This window comes from Chlamydotis macqueenii, chromosome 21 (assembly GCF_036417535.1).
Source record: "Chlamydotis macqueenii isolate bChlMac1 chromosome 21, bChlMac1.mat, whole genome shotgun sequence".
Lineage (NCBI taxonomy): Eukaryota > Metazoa > Chordata > Aves > Otidiformes > Otididae > Chlamydotis > Chlamydotis macqueenii.
This window is the reverse complement of record NC_141576.1, coordinates 7,685,909-7,710,038: the sequence shown is the minus strand read 5'-3', so window position 1 is coordinate 7,710,038 and position 24,130 is coordinate 7,685,909. Positions and strand designations below refer to the sequence as shown.

The 24,130-nt window shown below is 43.3% G+C and overlaps 1 protein-coding gene across 1 annotated transcript in view; it reads right to left on the bottom strand.

The window, feature by feature from the left end:
• The window catches only part of IFFO2 (intermediate filament family orphan 2), a 39,845-nt gene that overhangs the window by 5,134 nt on the left and 10,581 nt on the right, over positions 1–24,130 (bottom strand). Inside the window, exons 2-6 of the mRNA XM_086764484.1 lie at positions 8,419–8,479; positions 8,065–8,160; positions 5,701–5,841; positions 3,821–3,963; positions 1,056–1,176 (exon numbers count right to left, since the gene is read on the bottom strand). Coding sequence (XP_086620610.1) covers positions 1,056–1,176; positions 3,821–3,963; positions 5,701–5,841; positions 8,065–8,160; positions 8,419–8,479 — 562 coding nt within the window. The remainder of the gene's footprint in view (positions 1–1,055; positions 1,177–3,820; positions 3,964–5,700; positions 5,842–8,064; positions 8,161–8,418; positions 8,480–24,130) is intronic.

The following is a 24,130-nucleotide window of genomic DNA, read 5'->3' as shown; positions in this document are numbered from 1 at the left end:
TTCCAGCGCAAGGCTCCACATTATCACTCTGCCACTCTCCCCGCTCAAAAGACGACACGTAGCCGAGTACGCTGCTTTCTGCAGTCCCAGCACTTCCGAGTAATCTCCGCAGTTTCAGAGTATGCCAGATGACACACAAATGGGAAGATGTAAATTAACACACCCCTGGCAGCCAACACAAGGCAGTGCTCAGGAGACTGCTGCCTCAGCATTTTACAGCACAGCCATGATGGAAGGAGGCAGGATTATTTCTTACTGCTGTTGTGCTACTCAGTAAGGAAATACCAGCGACACATTTAAGACTACCTGCACAAAGCCCAACCTTGCCATTTCAGTCTCTCTTTAGGCCTGCTCAGAAAGGCTCAGGAGCCACCAAATGAGGCAGCACGCAGCCATTGCCTTACTTTGTGTGGGATCTTAAGGATTAAGAGCTGTTCACTATCCACCGACACCAGGAGATTCCTATTGACTGGGAAGATGGCAGCACAGGGGTTCAGAAGATCCCTGGGGCTGCAACCACAGCTTCTCTGTTTGCGATGGGCTGGATGTACTTTAACATCTTCCACGGACCATACCCAGTTTATTTTTCTCCCCACTAGAACAAGTGTGCAAGGAACCCACAGACAAAGGCTCCAGCAATTAAACACAGATACCTGATGCATGCCAAAGTGTGCATGCAAGTGTGCACTACGTACTGTTTTGACAATTAAAGCGTGAATGATAATTGACAGAGAAAGTGAGATGCTGTGTGGAGGATACGGGATTTTAGATAAACGACTGCTTAGAGTGACAGATTGTGCGATGCTCCCATAACAGCCAGACGCGTTGGTACTTTTAAATACTCAGTTTGAAGGAGCAGAAGAAATGAAGTTTAGCAAATAAAATGATTGCGCAGACTGAAAAGCAACCATAGAGAGAAAACACTAAGAGGATTTTAAAATCCTCTAGTTTGTGTGGCAAACTAGATCACCAGTCAAATATCCAAAGGCTCAAATAGCTAAGACAGCAGCTGAGGGATACAGTTTCCACAGAAAATAACAGAAGTAAAAACTCACCTCTCCTTGGAGGTCAATTGAAGGATTGCAGTTTGTGAAGTCTTCCCAAAGAAGCAATGTTTCCTCATTCTCCTCCCACGTTAAACTATCACAGTCATCGTCAAAATCGAATGTCTCACGACTGTTAAGGTAACAGAAAAAAAAGCATTAGTGAAAACTACTCCAGCCCCACTCCCTCCCTTCTTCAATCAATCTTCTAGAAAAAAAAGAGGCTATGAGAACTGAATGAAGCACACAATGCAGCAGCTGAAAATCCTCACAGTTTTTACAAACACGCTGTCCAAGTCCCTCGTTTCTGGGCTCTTTGCCACCCCAAAGCAGAAGAAAAGATCCTTGTTAGCATTCCTGGTTCAGCTACACAGCCCTAGCTCTGTCCTCCAGATGGTGCTGCACATTAGTCTCCCCTGTTTGCAAAACCACAAAAATGTTTTAAACTATTCTTTAGACATGGGAATATAAGCCCAAACACAGTTTGAGGAATTTTACAAGAAACAGTCACTAGAAGACTCCCTGCTGATTTTCACATTGAAGTTCAGCCAGCATTTTCCCTGCAGCACTGGAAAACGTTATTTTCAAAAGTAACAACTATGAAAAAACTTAACTCCAAAATGATGTGCAGGTGAGCATAACTACTCGTTGTTGACCTGAACACCAAAGATACTACTAGAGCCACTTAAGCCTGAGCACAAACAGTGGCAAGAGCAGCCTTTAACACTGTTGTTTGGTCAAGCCCCTTTAGTACGGTCAGTTGTGCAATAAAGGAAAGTTTCAGAGGGCACTGAGTCCCTTTAGGTTTGAACAGCAGCAGAGCAAAACACCAGTAGCTGCTTCTCATCCTTGTTAAGGAGGCCTGACAAAAATCTGAAATTGCTCCCAGAAGTAGTCTGCTAATTTCAGACGGATGCATTTTTGTTACTTTAGCTCACTTCCTTTTAAGCAGATAACATCTCGGGCTGGAAGCTGAGGCCAACACTGTCTTTAGGAGGCTGAAGAGCCTGGCAAAGAGACATGCTACTTGCCTATACTCAGCAGGACTTTAAAAAATAATTTTTAAATAATCTCGTAAACTTGGACATACGCAATTGTGCGTTTTGCAATTCAACTTCTTCCCGTTTCTTTTTGCCAGAGCTATCTCTGTCCAAGAGCACAAAGGCTCCCAGTTCGGACTGCTGCTTCCTTCAGACACACACACTGTTCAAAGCTGGCTGCATTTTGACTTTTTACTACTAAACACTTAAAGATTAAATTCATTACAGATAAAATGCAAGTTGCTTTCCGTTTCTGTTAATGCGGTAAGATACTCAGCTATTTGTAAAATATTTTCTGCCTCACAAAAGCCCCCAAACCCAGACATCCTTAGAGATGTGCCATCTTCAACAAGCCGTGAACACTGCTCTAGATCAACTCAGTTTGCACGGAACAAGATTCCTGCAGCGCTATGTGCCAAAAAAGATAGGACCAGGAGGTAAGAATTTTTTTAGCAGCACCAGTAAAAACTGGGTATCACAGGACAGGATGAGGAACAAAACTAAATCCTAACTGCATTACCAACCTAGTAACTAAATTTTAGCCTCATGCTTTTCTAAAAAATCCACACTATGTATCATCATACTGAATTCTAGCAGTGGAGAAGTAAAAAAATCTGTACTTATTACACTGAATTTTAATGAAGGCCTAAAGACTCCTAAAACAAGACTTCTAACAGGAGGAGTTACCTACAACTTTTGCAGAAAATATGCCTTCCTATTCCCTCCCCCTGTGAAATTCCGGTGGAAAGAAAGAGATACACACCCTGAGAACATAACTTTTGGCAACAGCTGACAACAGAAGAGGAGCTAGTGCTCCTCAGAGAATTTCTGGTGTATTCCTACGTATTAAATACTGTCCTACATTGTGTGGGAAAGCACTCGGAATTCTTCCCTCTGCAGTTACTGCAGAAGTTGACAGAAGACACCTGTATTCAAATCCTAGGAAAGTCAGACCTACAGCGCTTGCTGGGGCTTTTCTCTGACAAAAGAAAAAGGCAGAGACCCTCAAAAGCCTCACCAGGCTGTGGCCATCTCCGTAATTTCTAGAACAGGAGAACAGAACAGCAGGGCACATCACCAACCGGCCTCACGAACTGCTCTGTGTAGCACCAAGGTGCAGAAAGTCTCTTCTCAGCTGCTACAAGCTGCCTAGCGCTCCGGTTTGGGGTAAAGCTTCAGGCAAAATAAACTGCAGTTTTTCCAGCCTGGGAGACCAGACATTGCAACAAGCCTTACACCACCAGCATTCCTGGAATCTCTAAACTGTTGTTCACTGCTAGAACTGATCTTCTGGGCAGATCCACCACTACCGGTTGCCTATAGCTCAACTGAAAAATAACGCAAAATACTGGAGAAGTTTGTATCCGCTTTGAACTGAGCTTTCAGTGACATCATTGCCAAATTCTATCCAGCCCGAGCAGCAGCCAAGGCTCCTTCCAAAACCCTAGAAATCTAATACTCAGCCAAATATACAGAATAGACTCAAGTCTTGTACTTTTTTTTTGTTGCATGTTTCTCCTTTTGCTACTGTTGTAACAATATATAGTTGTAAAACTAGGTATTTACACTCTTTATATTCTCTATAGCTCCCCCTACTTAAGGCAGGAACAAAGATCAGTTAATTTCATTTGAACTTCCAGAAAACCTTCAAGTATGTACCATGCTGGCAGCTCAGGTATTCTTGGACTAAGTCTGCAATTCAGAGTAAGTTTTCCCCACGTTGTCCATGATACTCACAGCTGATTAAACATACGCTTCATTTCATCTGTGATGTTCAAAGAACAGCTGACCTCATCATCAGAGAACCTGCCGTTGTCTCCATCCTGCTCAGAGAGGTCGTCGTCAGATGTGAGCTTGCGTTCCTTCTTCTTGGGAGCCACCTTAATTGGAGAGAAGAGCAGTAACTAGAAGGTTCAACTGAGGTGCTGTGCCATGAGGGGTGGAAATAGAGAAGGAGAGCCATTAGGTTTGAGTGAATATAACTCTTCATTGGTTCCCAGGCAATTCAGGGATTGCATCTGTTAATGAGTGGTGAACACAGAGCACAAGGAAGCAGTTCAGAACGGCCGAGAGCAAAGCAAGCTGCAGGCTGCCAGCGCTCTACAGATGTTTGTCTGTTCACTGATGCCAGTCTACGATCTACCAGAGAACATGCAGAGGTTAGAATGATACAGGGTAAAAGCATAAGATGGCAGGAGTGCCCAGGCAGCAGGCTTGAGAGCAAGGACAGAACTCTCCCTCTCCTGCCACCACCACAGGCTGTTGTTCCAGCGTTGAACCACCATCAAAGAGCAGACGGGAAGCCTTCCTAGATAGTCTTTACTTCAGAGTTGTTACCCCCCCATCAGCAGAGGACCTAGTCCTCCAGTTGACAGAAGACTGGTTAACTGAACCATGAAAATGCCTGGACAACTTCAAAGAAATGAAGTTCACAGACATGCAGAGAACTCAAAGGATACCCCTGCAAAGGGTGCAGAGGATCATTTCTTCACCCGAGGACTGTGAACATAAAAGATCTTCACAGATGGTCCCACAGAGTCACAAACACACAGTCTGCTTCCAACCTACTGTCATTTTCCCTCTATTTGGCATATAAGCCGTCCTTTTCTTGGTATTGTTCTCCAGGCTGATCATTTTAACCACTGCATGCTCGACTAAAAGTGCAATTTGCAGTCACCTTTGAGCAGAAAGACATAGCAATTCTACTCAAAGGCAAGGAGGAGACAAGAAGGAACCACCAGCAGTGGCTCTACATACTAGAAAATAATTGTCTCCAATAAAGAGGTTTGAATATTTTGGGATACATAAGAAAAAAAAAAACAACAAAAAAACCAAAAATCAAACTATCAAATGTTTAGGCAACTTCACTATAGCCAGAAAGCACAACCAGCAGAGACTACAAGGATCTTTTACAGTGTTTTTGTACAGCATTTAGCACACTATACCACATTGCTACGAAGAGAAAAGCATCAGACTTACTGAAGGACTGAACAAGACACATTTAGATCAAAGTAGAAGGAAGTTGGGTTAATTGCAATTGAAACTGCAGTTATGAGAGAAGACCAACTGCATTAGGAGTTACAGGTTTGCTCCATGCAGAGCTGTAATTGCTTGCTTTTGGAGCAAATTAAATGACTTTCCTACTGGCACCAAGGAGCCACAGCAGCTCAAGGAAAGCGGCTGGAGTTTCCAGTCTCACACAGCAGCCACAGCTCACCACCACAGAAGCCACAGAGCTCGAGTCAGAAATAAGAACATTCAGATGACACTTCTACAAGTTTAAAACCTCTCACTTGTGAAGGGAACAAATGTGAGCAAGACATTTATACAAACCTAGGCCCTGTAATGCTTCTTTTCCCTGCATTCATTGTAGACTAGCATCAGACTAACAGCATGTCTTAAAGGTCATCTTTTGTTTAAACTCTCTATACTTTGTGCTCTTAGTACTACAGCAGCTTCTGCAGAAGAGAGCTACACTTCAAGACTGAGAAAGAAGAAAATGTGTCCACACAGAGAAATTTCAAGAAAAGGCAAATGACCTGGACCACACTCAACACTGCTCCCTCTTGTCCCCTCAATTCTTGTCCTACCCTATGGAAAATTCATGGCCTAATCACCTGGAATATCTTGGAAACGTCTTCAGAGTTGCGCTGCTGCGCTACATCACACAGCTTGGCTGTGATATCGATTCGCCGACAGATGTCCATGTCCACCTTCATGGCCTTTTCTTGAATCTTTGTGTCCAGGTCTGTCATGGGCTGCAGGAAGGACAGCAGTGATTATCTTCTATTATTATACAGTTCAGGAAAGAAGAGATACCCCACAGTATCTCTCTAACCCCAGGGCATACCACTCTTAAACAATATTATATCTTCTCCGGGAAAGGCAGTACATGGACAATCTAAACAGACTACACAGCTCACAACTAACATTCATATTGGATTCTAACAGAATTTCAACTCAGTGATTTGCCACTGAAAAACCTATACCCACCCCAAAACAACTGCTAGATTTGGCAACAGTAAACTTTTATGGATCAATAAATCCATTCAAAAGAATGGAAGAAAAAAAACCAAAACCCTGTTGAGCATGTATAGAATAGAATGAAACCTAAAATCTGGTGAGTGTGCAACATTTCCCCTCCCCTCTTTAAGACAGAAAAACTATGCTTGCAAGGAGAAGTTGCTTTTAAAACAGAATCCAGGCTATGCAGCAACTTCTTATGTACCACAAATACAGAAAATAACGACTGGATCCACAGACATCCCTGAAAGCTTTTGACACAGAAAATATTCCTTATTGGTATTAACCTGGCTTACAGCCTAGCAAAAATTCTAAATGAAAAATATTTTGTCTTGCTTCACTCTGAGCAGTAATTATAAACATAATTTGTAAGAGATGCTCCCACTCAGACAGTACAGCTGGCTCCTTATGTTTCACAAAAAGTGCATTTTCAGCCTAGACGAGACTTACTGTGGTGGAAAGTTCCACTTCAATGGCTAGGCAATGCTTCCACTTTGACCAGAAAAGCAGAAAAACTCATTCTTAAATACCAAATCCGCTTTCAAAAAATAAAGCTTTGGAATTTTTTCCTTTCATTTTTTCCTAATTATTAGACAGAGCTCTTCTCCAGCCCGTCAGCCACACTTGGACAAGTTAGAGACTTTTTCTTTTTCCCTAAACACATTGAGAAAAAAAAAGTCTCTAAACACTGACACACTCTAAACACAATCTTATCAACTGAATAGGTACCGGTGATTCTCATCCGCAGGAAGGCATGTGTCACACGCCAACATTTGCATTTCTCCGCTCTAAATGTTTACACAGCAGTATTCAAAACAAGCATTCTCACTGCCTTCCTTCGGCTCTCCTCTCCCTTATACAGCTCGCAAAGCCCAAAGAACACTTTCTCTCAAGTCGAGGATGTTTGCACTCACCGCCACCCTTTTTGTACACACTGAGCAACAGTTTACCTCAGCAAAAAAGAAGTCATCCAGGGATGCAGCCCTAATAGGTTTCTCCCTTTCCCACTGCCTCTAACCAAGCATGCCTACTCTCAATTAAATACCAAAAGAAGAGACGGCTAATTGCCGAATTTCACACAAACAGATCTAGCGGCCCTGAGAGAATGTATTTGACACCAGAGAGCAGGTTCTGCAAGCTTATATAAAGACAGAAGGAAGCAGTTCTAGGCAAAATTACAGAATAAATAAGCGTAATAGGACATATTCGTAAGACAACTGGCATCAGCGCTACCTCAGTCTTACCCAGACAGGCACCTTTCTGAGTGGTCACCTGGCTTATCTATCTGGGTACCTGCCTGCGTACACGCTCTCAGTACGCCTGAATGCAAGACAAAGTTCTCCAGTCACAGCCTAACAGCTCCCCCAGCTTTGAAGGAAAGGCACTATCCAATGAGACATGAGGAAATTCCTGAGAAAACAAGTCGTCTTCAACAAAAATTAGGTTGAAGCAGCACTGGAAACAAAACCAGATGCCTGAACCAGTGATAGTGGGTTAATCTCTTCGGGGCTTTCACAGAGGGAGTTGGGAAACACACACAGCGCGTTCCCTCTCCAACATGACTTCCTTGCATGATTCAGAGCAAAATCCCCCTTGTCAGCATCACCAGTGCTGCATGGTGAGGAACCCTTTACCCTGACCTGCGAGTTCTCCAACATTTTTTGTCCCACAGCTGCAGATCTGACGGCCGGCACTGCCAGCTGCGGAGGATGGGGAAGGGAGGGAAGAGTCCGGGTTACGGGCTAAGCGGCAAGTTAATGCATCTCTACACAGGCCAGACGGAAGCAGGGGGAAGGGTGATCTGCCTGATGCATTAGATCATAAAAGCAGCCATAATGCTAACTACAAAGCAGCACTCACTGAGACCGTAACCTTTTTTATGAATGAAGCCACTTGCATGACAGACACATTTCACAAAGGCGGTGAGAGTCGGCCGCTCTGCTCGTCAGTGTACTTACATCACTCATCAGGCCCTTAAAGACCACAAGTTCTGCTTTCAGTCTCTCAATCTTTTCATTTAGCTCCTCTTGGAGAGCTTCCGCTTCCTGCGCCTCCTGCAAGAGAGGGCACACAAAGAACTAAGAGGTAAGGGGCCAACACGTGCTTCCTCCCTCGACGCGAGCAGGGCCCACACCACCCCAGTTGCACCTTCCTGCTTCAGCTTCCAGACATTAACATTGTTCTCTAGCACACAGCAAGGCAGTCAGCTGCTCTAGCTTGGAGAGAGCTTTTTAATTAAAAGACAAATTACTAGCATAACAAGAGGTGCTGAGGAAACCTGTACCTCTCAATACACACTACTCAAAACTTACCTCTCGCAAGGTTTCTACCATAGATTCCAGGCTCATTCTTCTCGTCAGTTCCTCTTCCCATCTGAAAGACAAGATTTGCAGGCAAGTGTTAACTATGGAGAAAAGTAATTTTTTTTTCGCCACATCACAAGTCTTCTGGTAGCTGTAGGATGATGACAGTTACTTGAAATGTAAAGCAGATGGTCCCCCTCACTTGTACACCCTCAAAGCACTAAGTCTGTAACAGAATAAAAGCTAAATCCACTTCCATTGAGGTCAGTACTCTTCCTGCTCTCCTACACAATATTTGGTTGCAAATAAGGTGGGAAATTTTCAGTGCAAAAATAATCAGTTGAAGGTAAGATGTCTGTTTGGTCTAATTAATACATTTATGTGCCTTCTACATAAATGATCTATATACCTCAGTCATTTCCCAGCGTTACAATTACAAGGGACAGTACTCAGACATCCCTGAATGCAGGGCATACACACTGCGGCTGCTGTGGTACTGAAAGGGGAGAAAAGGAATTACAGTTAGAAACCGTACAATTAAAAAAAAAAACATTATGTTTGAGTTTATTGTTGAATTAAATGCAAAAATATCCAGCATTTCCTCTTTTTAAGCAGAGAAACCCTTTAAAAAGCAGACCATGTGCCCCTCTTTTTGAATGGGCAGTAGAGCCACACAAGATTTGCCCAGGGGAATTACATCCCTGGAAAAGAAATTTTGGATATCGCATGATTAAAAACCATCCTGTGAACATGACCCCCAAGTACCATCATGATAATTTCTATTGCCACTTCAACACCTTTTAGAGTTTAACTGACAATGGCAAACCATGGGCCTAGAAATCTATTAAATCAAAGTATTCTTGAAAATGCAATGTTAAATCTGCCACAATGCATCATTTCACCCTATTTTCAAATCCGCAAAGAAATCTGGTGACGGCTGGATGATGGGCTATTCCCACTGAGACAGCTGATTTTCAGTTTGCATACATCATCACCGTGCTATTCGATACAGCTCTGCATTCCAAGTGCAAATTTAATCCCATCTGAAACGGCAGCAGGAAGGGACATGGGCAGGCAGGGTGGTATCGCAGCTCGCTGTCCTCGGGCGCGACCAGAGGCACCTGAACAGGTTACATCCGAATGCGGTACCAGAGCGTGGTGCCAAGATGAGATGCTGGCTGCATCCGGCTCTTTCCTGCTATTGTGCTGCAGGAACATCCGACACAATGGCGTGTGAGTTCTCCACCGTATGGCTGAACTTTGATTTATGCATGAAGACTCGTTGTGCATCTTTTTTACCAGCAACGATTTACTGCCAAGCAGAGTAAAATATTTAGGCTGAAATTTGCATTTGTCATCAAATGTTTTAGCTCATATTTCCATACCCTGTTTGTTTTTTGTCTACTAATTATATGTACATTTCTATAAAAATAGTAACTTCGTTTTTCAGCTTTCAGTATTAAAGTCAAGAAGGTGAAATTAATTAAAGCAACCAATTATATTTGCAATCCGTAAGATGGTCTCCTTCTGTTACAGGAGGAGTGCAGCGTGGCTTTAATCATTCCTCCTGGTCTTTCTGCCAGCAGGCTGTCGTTTATGGATGGAAGTCAAGCAGACATTGCAAAAATTGATATGCTGCTTCTCAAGGTTTTAACTGGAATACTGGCTGCATTCAGGTTATCCTGCCATATTATTTGCATCCCCACAGAGCACTGTGCATTTAGGGAAAAAAAAAATAAATATATATATATTTTTGGAAAACGTATCTGCATATTTTTACTGACTATGCCAAAAGCTAGCAAAAAGGATTAGCGTTCCTCCCCAGCAGCTCAGCCATTCTGGGCAGCTGCCAAAATTACACATCTCAAAGTCTGCTCAGACTAACCTTCCTCATCCTGTCGAAATTCCAGGAGTTCCATTTCTTCTTCTTTGTGCCAGTTAAAGTGCATTTTGCAAAACAGTGGTTTACAGCCCTAATTCCCTTCTGTCAAACTCAAGACTCTGTTTTCAAGAGAAAATGAAAAGGATGCCTTCTTTTACACACCCTCCCCACAATTTCTCTGTTTCTCTTAATTATAGGAAGAATAAAACAATCAGGTAATTTTTAACCAAAAAGTTCACACCTGACAGAAGGAAATTTACACTGCATTGATCACAAGGGTCCTGCAACCCATTAATATCCCATTCTTAACCTCGGAGAACATTTCTCCCACCCACTACCAAGCTGATTAACCTCATTTAACAGCTAAAAATGCCAATCTTACTTTTTCCTCACACTTACATCTCAGGAGACTATTTGTAGCAAAGAGAGGAAGGAGACGGATGGGAAGGCAGAGGATGACAATGGAGCGGAGGATTAATTCTCCATTTAAACTTCCAAGGAAGTGAGACAATAGAAAGATTGCTCATTCATACGATCATCCCGTATTTGCTGTAAGACACAAGGCTTTAAAAGGGACCTTGGCAGCTGTGCTACTGCACGCTCCAAGAAATGCAGCCGTCCGGAGTCAGCGTGCTGCTGAGAAGATGCTAACTATGGCTCTGACGTCTTTAATATTCAAACACACTCTAAATGATTCTTCTAGTAATTTATACTAATCGATATTCTTCTCTTCAGTTACCATCTAAAAGCAGAAGGCTCGGTCTTCCACAATCTCAATCCCAGCTGGCTGTGGATGCCCTCTGCTTCCTGATAAACACAACCGGCGATGTCACTCACATGTGAGCCCGAAACACCGACAAAAGGGAAACCCCACCTGATTGATCACGTCCACACGAGCAGACAGGTAGCTCCTTTGCTGAATAGCCGCAGCAGGAACGACGACGACTGCAATCCCCAAAGGGAAAGGCTCTGCACGCTACAGGCTAAAAACACCAGCAGTCTTTACGTACCTGCTGCAGGGTATTAACCAGCCAGCTGCTCTGCTGGTCTCAAATACACTTATTTCTTGGCTCAGATGCATCAATTGCTATGATTTCCAGCTGTATCCAAAAATCTTTTTTTCCTGACCCAGAAAGGCAAACGTTGCCATCTAAATCTACCAGATTTCATGTTTCTTATTATATTTTCAGTTATTTCTTTTTTTAAAAAAAATCAGCAATATGAATTTCAAATCTAACCCAGCTTTTTTCCTTCTTTGCCACCTTCCAAGGATGTTTGAGTTCCAACCACCACCTCCCCACCCACCAAATAAAGGGCTAGTCTGGATTTTAGAAGCTATGGATCTATTTCCCTTTCCCCAGATGTGACACACTGCATTCCAGCGGCATTCAGTCATCGCAGCTTCGGGCCCCAAACTACTTCTGCAGTCATGTCTTACATAGCTTAGAGGAGAACAAAGGACGCTGGCTTTCTTTAACGGGAATAGCGACATTACAAGGATATTAGACAAACCAAACAAACGAACAGTCAGCTAGGATTAACACTGCACACAGCGGTGTTCTTGTAAAGCTGAGTCACACCGCAAACTTGCGTGTTTCCTCTGAAATTGGAAGAGTAGCTACCAGTTCACCCATACTAACATCTTCTCCTACGCCAAAGAAAGCCGATGGAGACATCTCAAGAACTGGGTAACGTCCCTTAAAAGTTTCTCTACGTTTTCAAGCTTTAATGTTCATGAAATTAAGCCAAGCAGTCCGTGCTGACACAAGAAGCTTCAAACCACTTTTCCACTCCCTGAATACCTGCATCAAGGAACACAAGCATCTTCCTTTCTTCTCTCCAACTACGATCAAGTCAAGTTTAGGAATATAGGCAGTGAAGAGAATCGCCCGTTGGAGCGGATTCAAAGCCTCTTTAGAACAGAAAGTTAGTTTTAGAGCCTTTCCAAAATTTTTTCAGTAATTTTCTTTCAAAAACCCAGGGCTTTTAAGATGCGAGTACAGTATTATTTAGAGAAAACAACGTGCTTACAAAATATGTCAGGTATAAACCTACTGTTTTAAATATGTTTTTGCTCGAGGCAGAAAAGCACAAGTAGACTAGTTGATAGCTAATGATGCCTGATGGTATCAACTGCACTATTTCTTTCATAAAAAATATCCCTCCCTCAAGGAAGCAAATATTCCTACAAAAACATTTAATGAAAATACATTTTTTCCAGAAGAAAAACTCTTTAGGAAGACAAGATCCTTCTTCCTGGTACTTCTGTACTGAGTCATGCAGGGAAGAAAACCACCAAAGAGAAAGGGAACAACAGAAAACATGTACAGTGGTCTAAGCTTTTCCCCGCCGTTCTCTCAGGTCCTGACTCTGAAGCTCTTCACCTTGTTTCATTACTGCTGCGGTGTCTTCCCATCAGTTCATGGGGAGAAAAGCAGTAACAGAAAGGAAAACCTTAAGCTCTTGAGGGCTTAAATCCACAACAGGAAATTAAAGTGTTAGTTTGAACAACAACTATAAAATGCTCACAAAAATATTAACAGCTAACGATTCCTGAAAACACACACACTGAAGGGTTGAACTGTCAGTGCTACTCCAGGGAACAGCACAATTTTTTTTTCTTGCACGCTAAGACACCACAGTTCCATATTTGGCAGAAGATGCATCCAGCCTTGCTCAACTGTTGGATATGAAGCCTCCAAGATGCATTCTCTCATGTACCACACCTGCAAGGAGACTGAAGAAAACACCCATGCTATGGCAGGACCATGTCATTTCCCCTCCGGCACCGCCCAGGAGGGTTCCTACTCTGCCGTCACAGGTGACAGACACGTCTTTGTGTTCCCGTTCCTCCACGGCAGCACTGCTTGTTCTTCTGCGCGTCGGGATCTTTTTTGACGCCCGTATGTTGTTTATAGGAACCCTGAATGGCAAGGCGTACCGTGCTGCTCACCAGTGCTGGCATGAGATTTAACACTTAACGTGCAGAAGCCTACCCGAATGAATCATTTCGCATTACTCATGGTCATTACGCACCGCCTCTCACTGCGGGGCTGTAGTAACATGCCCACTAATCCTCCCTCCAAGACCTAGATAATAACTATCAACATTACAGTTTGTAACTCTAGTTATTATACACTGATTTCATGCGAATTGACTTCACGGCCCATCAGATGTACAAACTTCGATTCCCACACAAGGATCCACAGTCTAATCCTGTAATCTGCCGAGACAGAAATCTGGGCAGGGCATGTTGTTTGAGAGAAACACACCGTGGTAGTTTGGGATAAGAAAGCGTCATGTTCAAGACTTTCTGGTCAGATGCAGAGAAACCTTCATAATGCTAAAACTCTGCTGCGGCATCAGTCTCTATTTAACCATTCGCAATGGTGCTTCTTAATTGAGAGAAGAACCTCCATCTGCAATCTCACTAAACCATTCCCAACAGAAGAAGGCAGTTTGGGATTGCAAATACAAACACCCATCTGCATCTTTTCATTAGCTCAAAAGAATTGGATCATGCAAGACGGATTTCGTTTTAGAAAAACCTCTATGAAGCCTTCTTTATTTTGTTAATAAAAACAAAAATAGCAGCAACGCACCATTCTCTCTGTTTTTAGAACCCTTCCTTAAGCGATCATTTTTCCTTTCAGTCTTAGTTTAGCACTAAATTAGATATAAGCTGCATTAAGCAATTAGCTTATTCACAAATGCTACCTCTTGTTTACGTGAGCATTTTTACGATGCTGTAATATAGGGATCCTTCCAGATTATCCCAAGCACAGACCGTTCTGATCCCACACGCCCTGACTTCTTATTGAAGCAAATTAAACGTCAGTTGATGGGCTCCATGTAAAACGTATTAATTTAACGCGAATGTCTGATTCCATTAAAGCCTGGCTGTAACACAACAGCAGCGGCACTCTTGAATGAAGTTATCTGCCACTTACGACAGGCGAGAAACATCCCCTCCACAGAATCACAGCCTCTCTCTGCTACAAGTCAGCCATCGCAGCGTCACGTTTCCCAAACATCAGAGCACTGGAGGAGTCTGTACCCCTGAACCTGCAGCAATGGTCTGGATGATACCGGTAAATTCACTGCATAGCAGAGCTTGTACCCTTCGCAGGCTTAAAACTCAGGGGGTTCATTACAAAGGAAAGGTTAATATTAAAGCCCTGTTCTAGACTCGCGCGCTACTTAAAACAGCATACAGGCCTTTGAACAACAGCAATTGCTTGTGAAGAGAATTACTAAAAGAAATTACTATATAGAAAAACATTCCATAATTATGCCTCCCAATTACATACAGCTGGAAAGGTGCTCCAGCTCGTTACTGGAACCACAATAAAAATAATCTGCAAGTTCATCTGTGTTGTGTTCCCGACCACAGGAGGTGTTTAAACAAAAGCCGCGCATAATGTCGCAGGAGTTCAACAACTTCACGTAGATGCAACAGCCATGCTTGCATTCCTTTATAAAGAAAATTATGGTGCTTTTAACACGTTAGGAGTATCCACATATTATTGTGCAATATTCACAGCAACATTAAACACATTTTAAGCTACAGAACTACAAGCCATACACTCCTGTGTGACTTATTATTGCAAACAACACCGCACTAAATAAAGGCCAGTTTTAAGTCTAAGGTGTCTTTCAATGCTTGGCTAAGCCTTGGACCTCTCCTTTTGTACTTGCACCCAGCCCCAAGCACAGAAGTCCACTGACAGAGACACAAGGTACTTTTTCACCATAGCTCTGACACAGTGGGTGAGGCTGCTGTTGGTTGTTCTCACAGTATTTTACACAACTTCCTGACAGAGAAAACACCTAACAGACCTTGCAAAGGAAAAGCACCAATTATTAACTCCAGTTGTTTTCAATCAAATAGCTACGTGAAAAAGAAAAATCCGTTAAAGCATCCTCGGGGACTGCGAGGATAAAGAACCGCCCACTGTGCTGGAAGAGCAGGTTCGAGATCATTTAAGGAACTTGAAGGTGCACAAGTCCATGGGACCTGATGAGATCCATCCGCGGGTCCTGAGGGAACTGGCGGATGAAGCTGTCAAGCCACTGGCCATTGTATTTGAGAAATCGTGGTGGTCTGGTGAGGTCCCCGATGACTGGAAGAGAGGGAACATAACCCCCATTTTTAAAAAGGGGAACAAGCAGGACCCGAGTAACTACAGGCCAGCCAGCCTCACCTCTGTGCCTGGCAAGGTCATGGAGCAGATTCTCCTGGAAACCACGCTAAGGCACATGGAGAGCAAGGAGGTGGTTGGTGACAGCCAACATGGCTTCACCAAGGGCAGATCGTGCTTGACCAATTTGGTGGCCTTCTATGATGGGGTGACAGCATCAGTGGACAAGGGACGAGCAACGGATATCATCTACCTGGACTTGTGCAAAGCTTTTGACACTGTCCTGCACGACATCCTTCTCTCTAAACTGGAGAGACATGGGTTTGATGGACAGACCATTTGGTGGATAAGGAGTTGGCTGGATGGCCACACTCAGAGAGTGGTGGTCAATGGCTCGATGGCCAAGTGGAGACCGGTTACAAGTGGTGTCCCTCAGGGGTCCGTGTTGGGCCCGGCCCTGTTCAACATCTTCGTCGGCGACATGGACAGTGGGATAGAGTGCACCCTCAGCACATTGGCCGATAACCCCAAGCTGTGTGGTGCTGTCGACACGCTGGAAGGGAGGGATGCCATCCAGAGGGACCTGGACAGGCTGGAGAGGTTGGCCCATGCCAACATCATGAAGTTCAACCAGGCCAAGTGCAAGGTTCTGCACGTGAGTCATGGCAATCCCAGGCACAAATACAGGCTGGGTGGAGAATGGATCGAGAGCAGCCCTGAGGAGAAGGACTTGGGAGTGATGGTGGACGAGAAGCTCAACATGAGACGGCAATGCGCCCTTGTGGCCCAGAAGGCCAACCGCATCCTGGGCTGCATCAAGAGGAGCGTGGCCAGCAGGTAGAGGGAGGGGATTCTCCCCCTCTACTCTGCCCTGGTGAGACCCCACCTGGAGTACTGTGTCCAGTTCTGGAGCCCCCAACATCAGAAGGACATGGACCAGTTGGAGAGGGTCCAGAGAAGGTCACAAAGATGATCAGAGGGCTGGAGAACCTTTTCTATGAGGCCAGGCTGAGAGAGTTGGGGCTGTTCAGCCTGGAGAAGAGGAGGCTCTGGGGAGACCTTCTAGCGGTCTTCCAGTGCCTAAAGGGGGCTACAGGAAAGATGGGGAGAGGCTGTTCAGTAGGGCCTGTTGTGATAGGACAAGGGGTAATGGTTTTAAAATAGAGGGAGGTAGATTTAGATTGGATATTAGGAAAAAATTTTTTACAATGCGAGTTGTAGAACACTGGAACAGGCTGCCCAGAGAGGTGGTAGATGCCCCATCCCTGGAAACATTCCAGGCCAGGTTGGCCGGGGCTCTGAGCAACCTGGTCTGGTTGGAGATGTCCCTGCTCCTTGCAGGGAGGTTGGACTGGATGGGCTTTGAAGGTCCCTTTCAAGCCAAACCGTTCTGTGATTCTATATTATTAGGTTTATAACCTAATCAGCATCTTTGTTTCTAAGCCATTCTGCAGGAGAATCCAAAAATTCTGCAAGTAGGTAAGTTACTTTCATTGGAAAGAAAAGTTTTGTACAGTTTCCTCTTTCCCCATGCTTTTTGCTTCTCTAAAAATCATTTCATATTCTCCTGAAGAGAAAGACCAGGCCCACGACAACACAACTCAAACCTGCAAATCCTACAGCAACAAATGATTTTAAACATCAACAGGTTCAATCTGTGAGAAGTATTCAAAGCCACAACACCTACCAGTGATGGCAGGAGCACGCCCTCCTGAAATGAGCCTGATCAGGTAAGGTAATTCTTTTTGTGTCTCAGGCAAGCTCATGGCATCTTTACATTTCTGCGCATCAATTCTGCTACTCCCGTTCATCTCAGGCATATGGAAATCATAACAGCTTTGGAGGAACAGAGCTTTTACACTTTAAGGAGCAAAACCACAAAAGGCATCTGTCTATTCAATCTTTATTTATAAAGTATCTGTAACTCTAGAATCGGAGCCCAATTAAAATCACATTTTCACTAGTGTCCTCCACACCTGAACCCACTGTGCTGATCACAGTACAACTGTTTCCTGTAGAGAAATGATTTCTGGTTAGCCATGAACTGCTCCAGCTGATAAGATACCATCAGAGCGCGAGCTCTCGGAGCAAGGCTTATGAAGTAACTCATGATAAAGATAACTAACACAGAAGGTAAATGAAACACTGCTTTTGGTGTCCTCCTCTTACATTTGCCAGCATGTCCAGACAGATCTACACATTTGTGCCCAAACTGTCCCAGCTACCACAAACACCAGGAATAGTGGATCCAGCTGCGTTCACTTCCCAGCACAGAACGGCAGGCGCTGCCAGGCTGCAGCAGTGCTGCAGGCAGAATTAACACCGGTTCTGTTCCCCTCAGCACCTGCAATGTAAATTCATTTTTGCACTCCTGTCAAAAATCTTCATGCCAGTGTTTACAATCCCTGAACAAAGATATGTCTCTTTAGCACGAACAAATAATTCTGCGGTGTGGATCTGCTGCAGCTTTTGACAGCTGAAATGCAGTTTTCTTCAGGAGGCACAGCGGACCCCAGGAAGGGGATTGGGATTTGCTCAGTAACATGAGGAAGCGGGAATTGCCTACCTTCCGTTTTCCAGTAAGCTTGGCGTGACGGGAGCTGGCCCAGATCTATTTCTAACAAAAGAGCCTTGTGAAAAAAACAACTCGGGCAAATGCAAGGCCTACGAGTTTGGCCTGTGGGCTTGCTTTTGGAGGGGTTAAGGGTTTACTCTGTGGAATAAAGGAAAAGCAGCCAAGGGAACAAGATAAGGACAAAACAGTCTACAATTAGAAAAATACCAATAGCTCAAGACTAGGCAAAGACTTAAGGCACAGGGAAGGGGAAAATGTGCACCACAGAAGAGGAACCCCCTGAAAAGCCTCCCTCTAGGAAGTTCCCACTGCAAAAGCGAAATGTTATTATAAACTTTCAACTTCCAGTTACTGAGATCAGCCCTTAGTTTTATTGAGACAGCCTTGCAGCTATCAGAAACACATCGCAGACATGAGAGCTACAAAACAATTAAATTAGCTAAGATATCAACTACTAGCAGCCTGCTCTGTGTCATTAAGACAGGCAACTGCTATTCCCTCATTTCTCCAGTTAGCCTGAATTCAGCAGTCTGCTGGGGAGCAGGACCCTCCAGCACCACGTCTCTGGGCTCCAAGATACCTGCAGCAACATCATATTCTGAAAGGAAATGTCAGACAGACAGTTTGCTCCGATTCCAGGAATACGATACAGCCCACACGCGGCATAATAAACATGATCAGGTCTGACTATGAAACATCTGATAAAATTTATACCCAAACACCCATGTGACACAGGGCAATAAAGCATGACACTTTTGGCAAGATAAGGATCAGAGCACTGCATTTCGGGCTTCTTTTTAGCTCAACTGTGCAGAATTAAGTCATCTTTATAAATATTTTATTGTAGCCTAGGTAGCTACTACATCAGCCTTCCTGGGACAACGCTCAAACTCTCGGTTCTCTTCCTCTTGTACCCATTAGGTCCAAGGCATTGCCCCCATTTTGCAGATGATTCCCCTTCCCCCCCGCCCTTCTCTCTCTCTATATATATTTCTGTGAACAATAAAAAGGAAATTTAAGAAGATGGACACATCCTGATGGGAGGACAGCATCGTATCGCCAAGGCTGTTTCCCGTGCCGCTATTCTTATTTACCTCCGACAGGTCTCAAGGCGCTGAAGAGCGCTCGTGGTGCCAGCAACCCACTGACTCGCACAATTATGAAACAAAGAGGAAAAGGAGAGCTCGAGCAATTAATACAATTGGGAAGAAATCCTATTTCTGTAGAGAGCAGACCAGCGGTCGCAAAAGCTGCTGTCCTATACTCTCATTTTTAGCTCATAGCTGAGTCCACGCTCACATCAGTTCTGTCTGATTAAGCTGTTTTCTAGAAAATCGCAGCACTGTGCTGGTTTCTACACATCCATACTGCAAACCCTTATCTCCTTTCCCACTGAAGTACACACAGGAGCTCTGCATACGCCAGGCCTGCAGAAGACAACTGCAAGCGCAGCTTATGAAACAGCCAAGGCAAAGAACATCACATCCCTGTACAACTGTTGTCGTAACTGCAGATAAAGTAATTACTCTGACTCACTCTGAAACAGGTAATCTGAAAAGCAGAGGATTACATTACTGTATAGCGCTGCTAGCTACACGGTAATTATCAAACACTGAATTCCCATGTAAGGAAATCGCTGGCAAACATAAGTACTACAAACCTCGTGCATTAAAGACAGCCCATCACATATACACATTTGTTTGACAACTCTGCCTATCAACAGGCCACAATTTTATGGTGTTCAGTATGTCAAATATTCAGGTGTTTTGTCCTAACACTTTGGCACAGGCATACGTATAAAGTTGGTGTGAAATTCTTAGAATCATAGAGTGGTTTGGGTTGGAAGGGACCTTTGAAGGTCATGTAAATTCATCCCAGTAACCTCACTACTCCTAATAACCATTTTCTCTTAGAAGAAAATATTATCAAAATACAGTGACAGATGCTATAAAACTTAAGTGAGGGACAAAGAACAGAGACTCAGTCCAAAGAAAAGTTGGTTTTTTTTTTTAATCCTTTTTATTTACTTTCTGCTGAAGTAAAAAAGCTGCCCATTATTCTCTACTCCCTCTGAGAAAGTGCATCACTTATATCTACCCACCTAGGGCACGGCAGGGGGCTTAAATTTCATTATGGGGGTCTGACACAGATACATACAAGCACCTCTGAACAAATGAGAAGCAGAAGTTGGACATCTTGAAGTAGTTTTTTTGCTAACCCTGCAACAGCAGGGCAGGAAACAGTAGTCCGTCCAGTGCTTTTGAATCACATTGCAATTATTGCACAGGCTATTCATCATCTCAAATTCTTTCGGTCAACGTACAGAAATAGCCTGGTACAAGTGCTAATGTGAGAAACTTGTAGAACTGCAGTCTCCTGCACCAAAAAGGTCAAAACAAGCTTTCAGAGACCCCGCGCAGACAAAGGGGAGCCTGGGCGAGAGTGAACCGGGGAACACAGCATGCTATTATCCCGGTGTCCCAGTAAAGCCATGTGATTCCTTTGGCCAGCTCATCTCCAGCATCCACATCATTACTGACATAAATACAGGCTACAGCAGAACAGAACGGAGCGAGGAAAATTTCTTCTGCAAATTGGAAGTGGGGTTGTTTACAATACTTCAGTGCTCAGTTTCAGCAGCGAAACTGCACAATGAAAAGGGATTATTATAACTGACTCATGTCATAATCACAGAAAAATTCATCCATTGTTTAGGGAAACTTAAAAATTGCTTAATGCTCTTCATTTAATCCAATGTATTTAAAGAGCAGAAGATAGGCACCAGCATGCCTGTCCCAGAATATGAAGCTTCACTGGCTTGAAAGAAAAAAATAATTAAAAATAATAATAATCATATAAAAAAAAAAAATAATAATTAAAAAAAATCAATCTTATTCCAGGCCTTCAATATAGTTTTAATAGCTTGCTAAGACACAAGACCAACATGAGTCCTTTAGAAAAAAGCCTCCACGCCATTGTAAACTGCACACCAAGTAGTGTTAAGCAAATATTTGTAATAAATTAAAGCTTTCTGCAGCCTGCCACCAAATAAGACTTTCAACTCCTATTTTCCATGCTAAAAATCTAACTACTGATCTGCCCTTGACATACTGTGGTTTCTAAAGCACAAGGGTCCTATACTGTTTCTCTTCTCGTAGTCCTTTACCTCCGCTTCAGCACATTAGTTTCAGAAGAGTGATATAAAATGCCCGTTAATAAATCTAACAGGTCAGTAAAAGTATTACCAGCGCACATGACTACATAGACTTTGACATGGCTTTCTGAAGCCAAGCACCCCAAGAGCTTCATAGCTTCTACATAAATCCAGTACACCAGATTTGCGCTGATTTTCAATGTTTTCCCTCTGGTCTTTAGCAATACAAGAAGAATCTGCATGTTTCCAAAGATAACTGTATTCCCCCTTCCCTCACTTTTCCTTTTTTTTTTTTTTTTTAAAACCCTTAATTCTCAGTTCTCATTCCCATTTTTTATCCCCAGAACACAGGAGACACTTAAAGAGCTGATAAGAATATTAGTATGGAGGAGGGCTTTGGGGAGGGAGGAAGAAGAATAAGAAAAAGAAAGCATATAATAAAACAAATTTGAAATCTCCTTATAGCCAAGAACACCTACTGTAACAAAGGAGTATAATTCTATATAGTTCTAGCCTTGCAGTAACTTTAAAAAAATGTCATAGAAGCATGCTCTAATATACACCATCACCATTTAAAAAATATATTTGTATTTTTATGGTGCTCGGGACATTTCACTTGTAATTTCTCACCTCCTGTTGCTGCGAAGGACTCTCAGCAAAATGCAGACACCTTGCCAAAAGTCTGGCAGCTGAGGAGACAAGTAGTTACAGAAGAGATTTAAAGCCATAATAAGATCTAATGCTAAGCTGTCGGAAAGTACAGGCAAACTTCTGTGGCATGAATTTCCTTTCTATTTTCTATAAACACCTAATGAAAGCTTTCATGAATGTCCTCTTGGAGGCTGCCAAGTTAAAATAGTGCATTATCTCAGCTGATGCACATGACTACATGGAAGATTCTTACATCACAGCTCAAAGAAGTCATCTAGCAGCCTTTAACTACAGGAAATTTTTCCCATGTAGGGTGAGGATTATTTCTTTTCAGCACTGCCTTATGACTTCACGGCAATCTGCTACGAAGAGGAGAATCTGGATGTTTTGAATGCTGCCATTGCACTGTGGGTCTCCTGCTCTCCAGCTGGAGCAGGGATTTTCTGGCACTGGGACACTTACACTCACATTGAGCCTGTGGGCTTCAAGTTGAATTCCACCAAATGGATGCCCAGCTAGATCTCTCATGTAGAGGGGTTTTCACAGTAAGCCAGCATGAAGACCACTGTTACTCTGGAGAGCAGACCAAGGATGCCTACCTGATTTCCACAGTTAACAGCTGACCAAAAAACCCAGTTAAACAGAGAGCCTTTCTAAAGGATTGCTTTCAGGCTAGTCGGTGACCTTAGAAGAAAAAGAAACACATCACTGGCATGGCTCAGAATGATCAGGGACAGCACCATTTTCAACACCTACTGCAATCTATTAACACATAAACCAAACCCCGTCTCCTTTTCAACAGATATTCCCGTCTCCTCTCATTTCAGTATTCAGGCAAATCATCCATTTCAGGGAAAAACTGTTCCATTTCTGTAAAGAAATACTGAGCTTTGTAATTAAATGTACAACTAGCTAAGCTTAGCTGTTAGAACCTGTACTAAGTTCAAAGCACTGGTATTTTAACATCCTCTCAGAAGAGGTCTCCATTTGACTTACTGATTTCAGGAGTACCTGGTTTATATACGCACAGCCATTCCCTTCGCTAGCCATGTACCCACACTGCTGTTATCACCTCAGACTAATTCTGAAAGGCTCCGACAAGAGGGGGTAATAAAAGATTGGAATTACTCTTCTGTGGAAAGGAACCAGAGATCCTGCATTACCACAACATTTTCATTCACTTCTGCAGTTCTTCAGCCTGAAAATACCAAGAATAATTGCGAGTTGCTGATAAGTGCTCACTGCTCTCCTTGCCTTGTCTTTAGGTTTATCTCCATCTGCTCTTCCTCCACATCCTTTAGGAACCAGCCTCAAAAACAAGAGCTAGAAGTCATAATCTCTGCCCCAACACTAAATAGTTTCACTGAACCTATTCAAGATCAAGGAAACTGTTTATTAAAATGAGATAATGCTTATCTGCCCTCAGGAGTCAGGAAGGCAGGTGAGATACATACCTAGTATGGGGCAAAGCCTCCCAACAGTGCTCCTATACATCCATTATCTTATCCACATTTTAAGAGTTTTATTACCTTTGTAAAAGTAAATACAGTTAAGTGTAGCTTTTATGTGCAGTATCGGGATTCTAAGAACACAAAGGGTAAGAAATAAACTGCTCTTCAAAGGCTGCTGTGACACTTGAGGAAATACACAGCACTATTCACACGGTCCTTCAAGAAATGTAAGAATGCTCACTGTTCAATCTGCTTTAATCACTTCTACTACAACAGGCAGGTTAATACAGTCTAGTATTTCTAGTTAATTATGGTGACGGAGTTACCAGTAAACCACAGTACTACACCATTTGGACGGAAGCAAATTAATAAAGATGACAGCTAGGAGGATATAAAATTCAAAATTAGGCTTTTAAAAATATTTGTACAATGACAAATCAGTCCTAAATTCACACAAGCGTAATGGTTGTTTTTGCTGTCTCGGTTCCACACATTTCCAATAACATCATTGTTTAGTACTTGAATTCACGGGCAAACAATGCAAAACCCCTTGAGGAACACCAGAATACCCTCGAAGACCCCAGTCCCAGGCTTACTCAGGCCTCACCTAGTCCCTGAGAGGGAGTAAGCTCAGCCTGCTGCTGCAAAGGAAATTGTAGTTAGGTTTTTCACAAGTGAAATCCAATTTTAAGACAGTCTGAAACACTGCAAATTGTTATTAGCAGGGGTATAAACCACTGGCAGTGGCGACCCTGTGCTATTTAGAGAGGGGAAGAGCTCCCGTACCAACTTGGTTTTAATGCAAAAGGCCAGTGAAAAGGAGCAGAGCGACTGGGACGGTGACCTCATTCCTGCCCTACGATCACA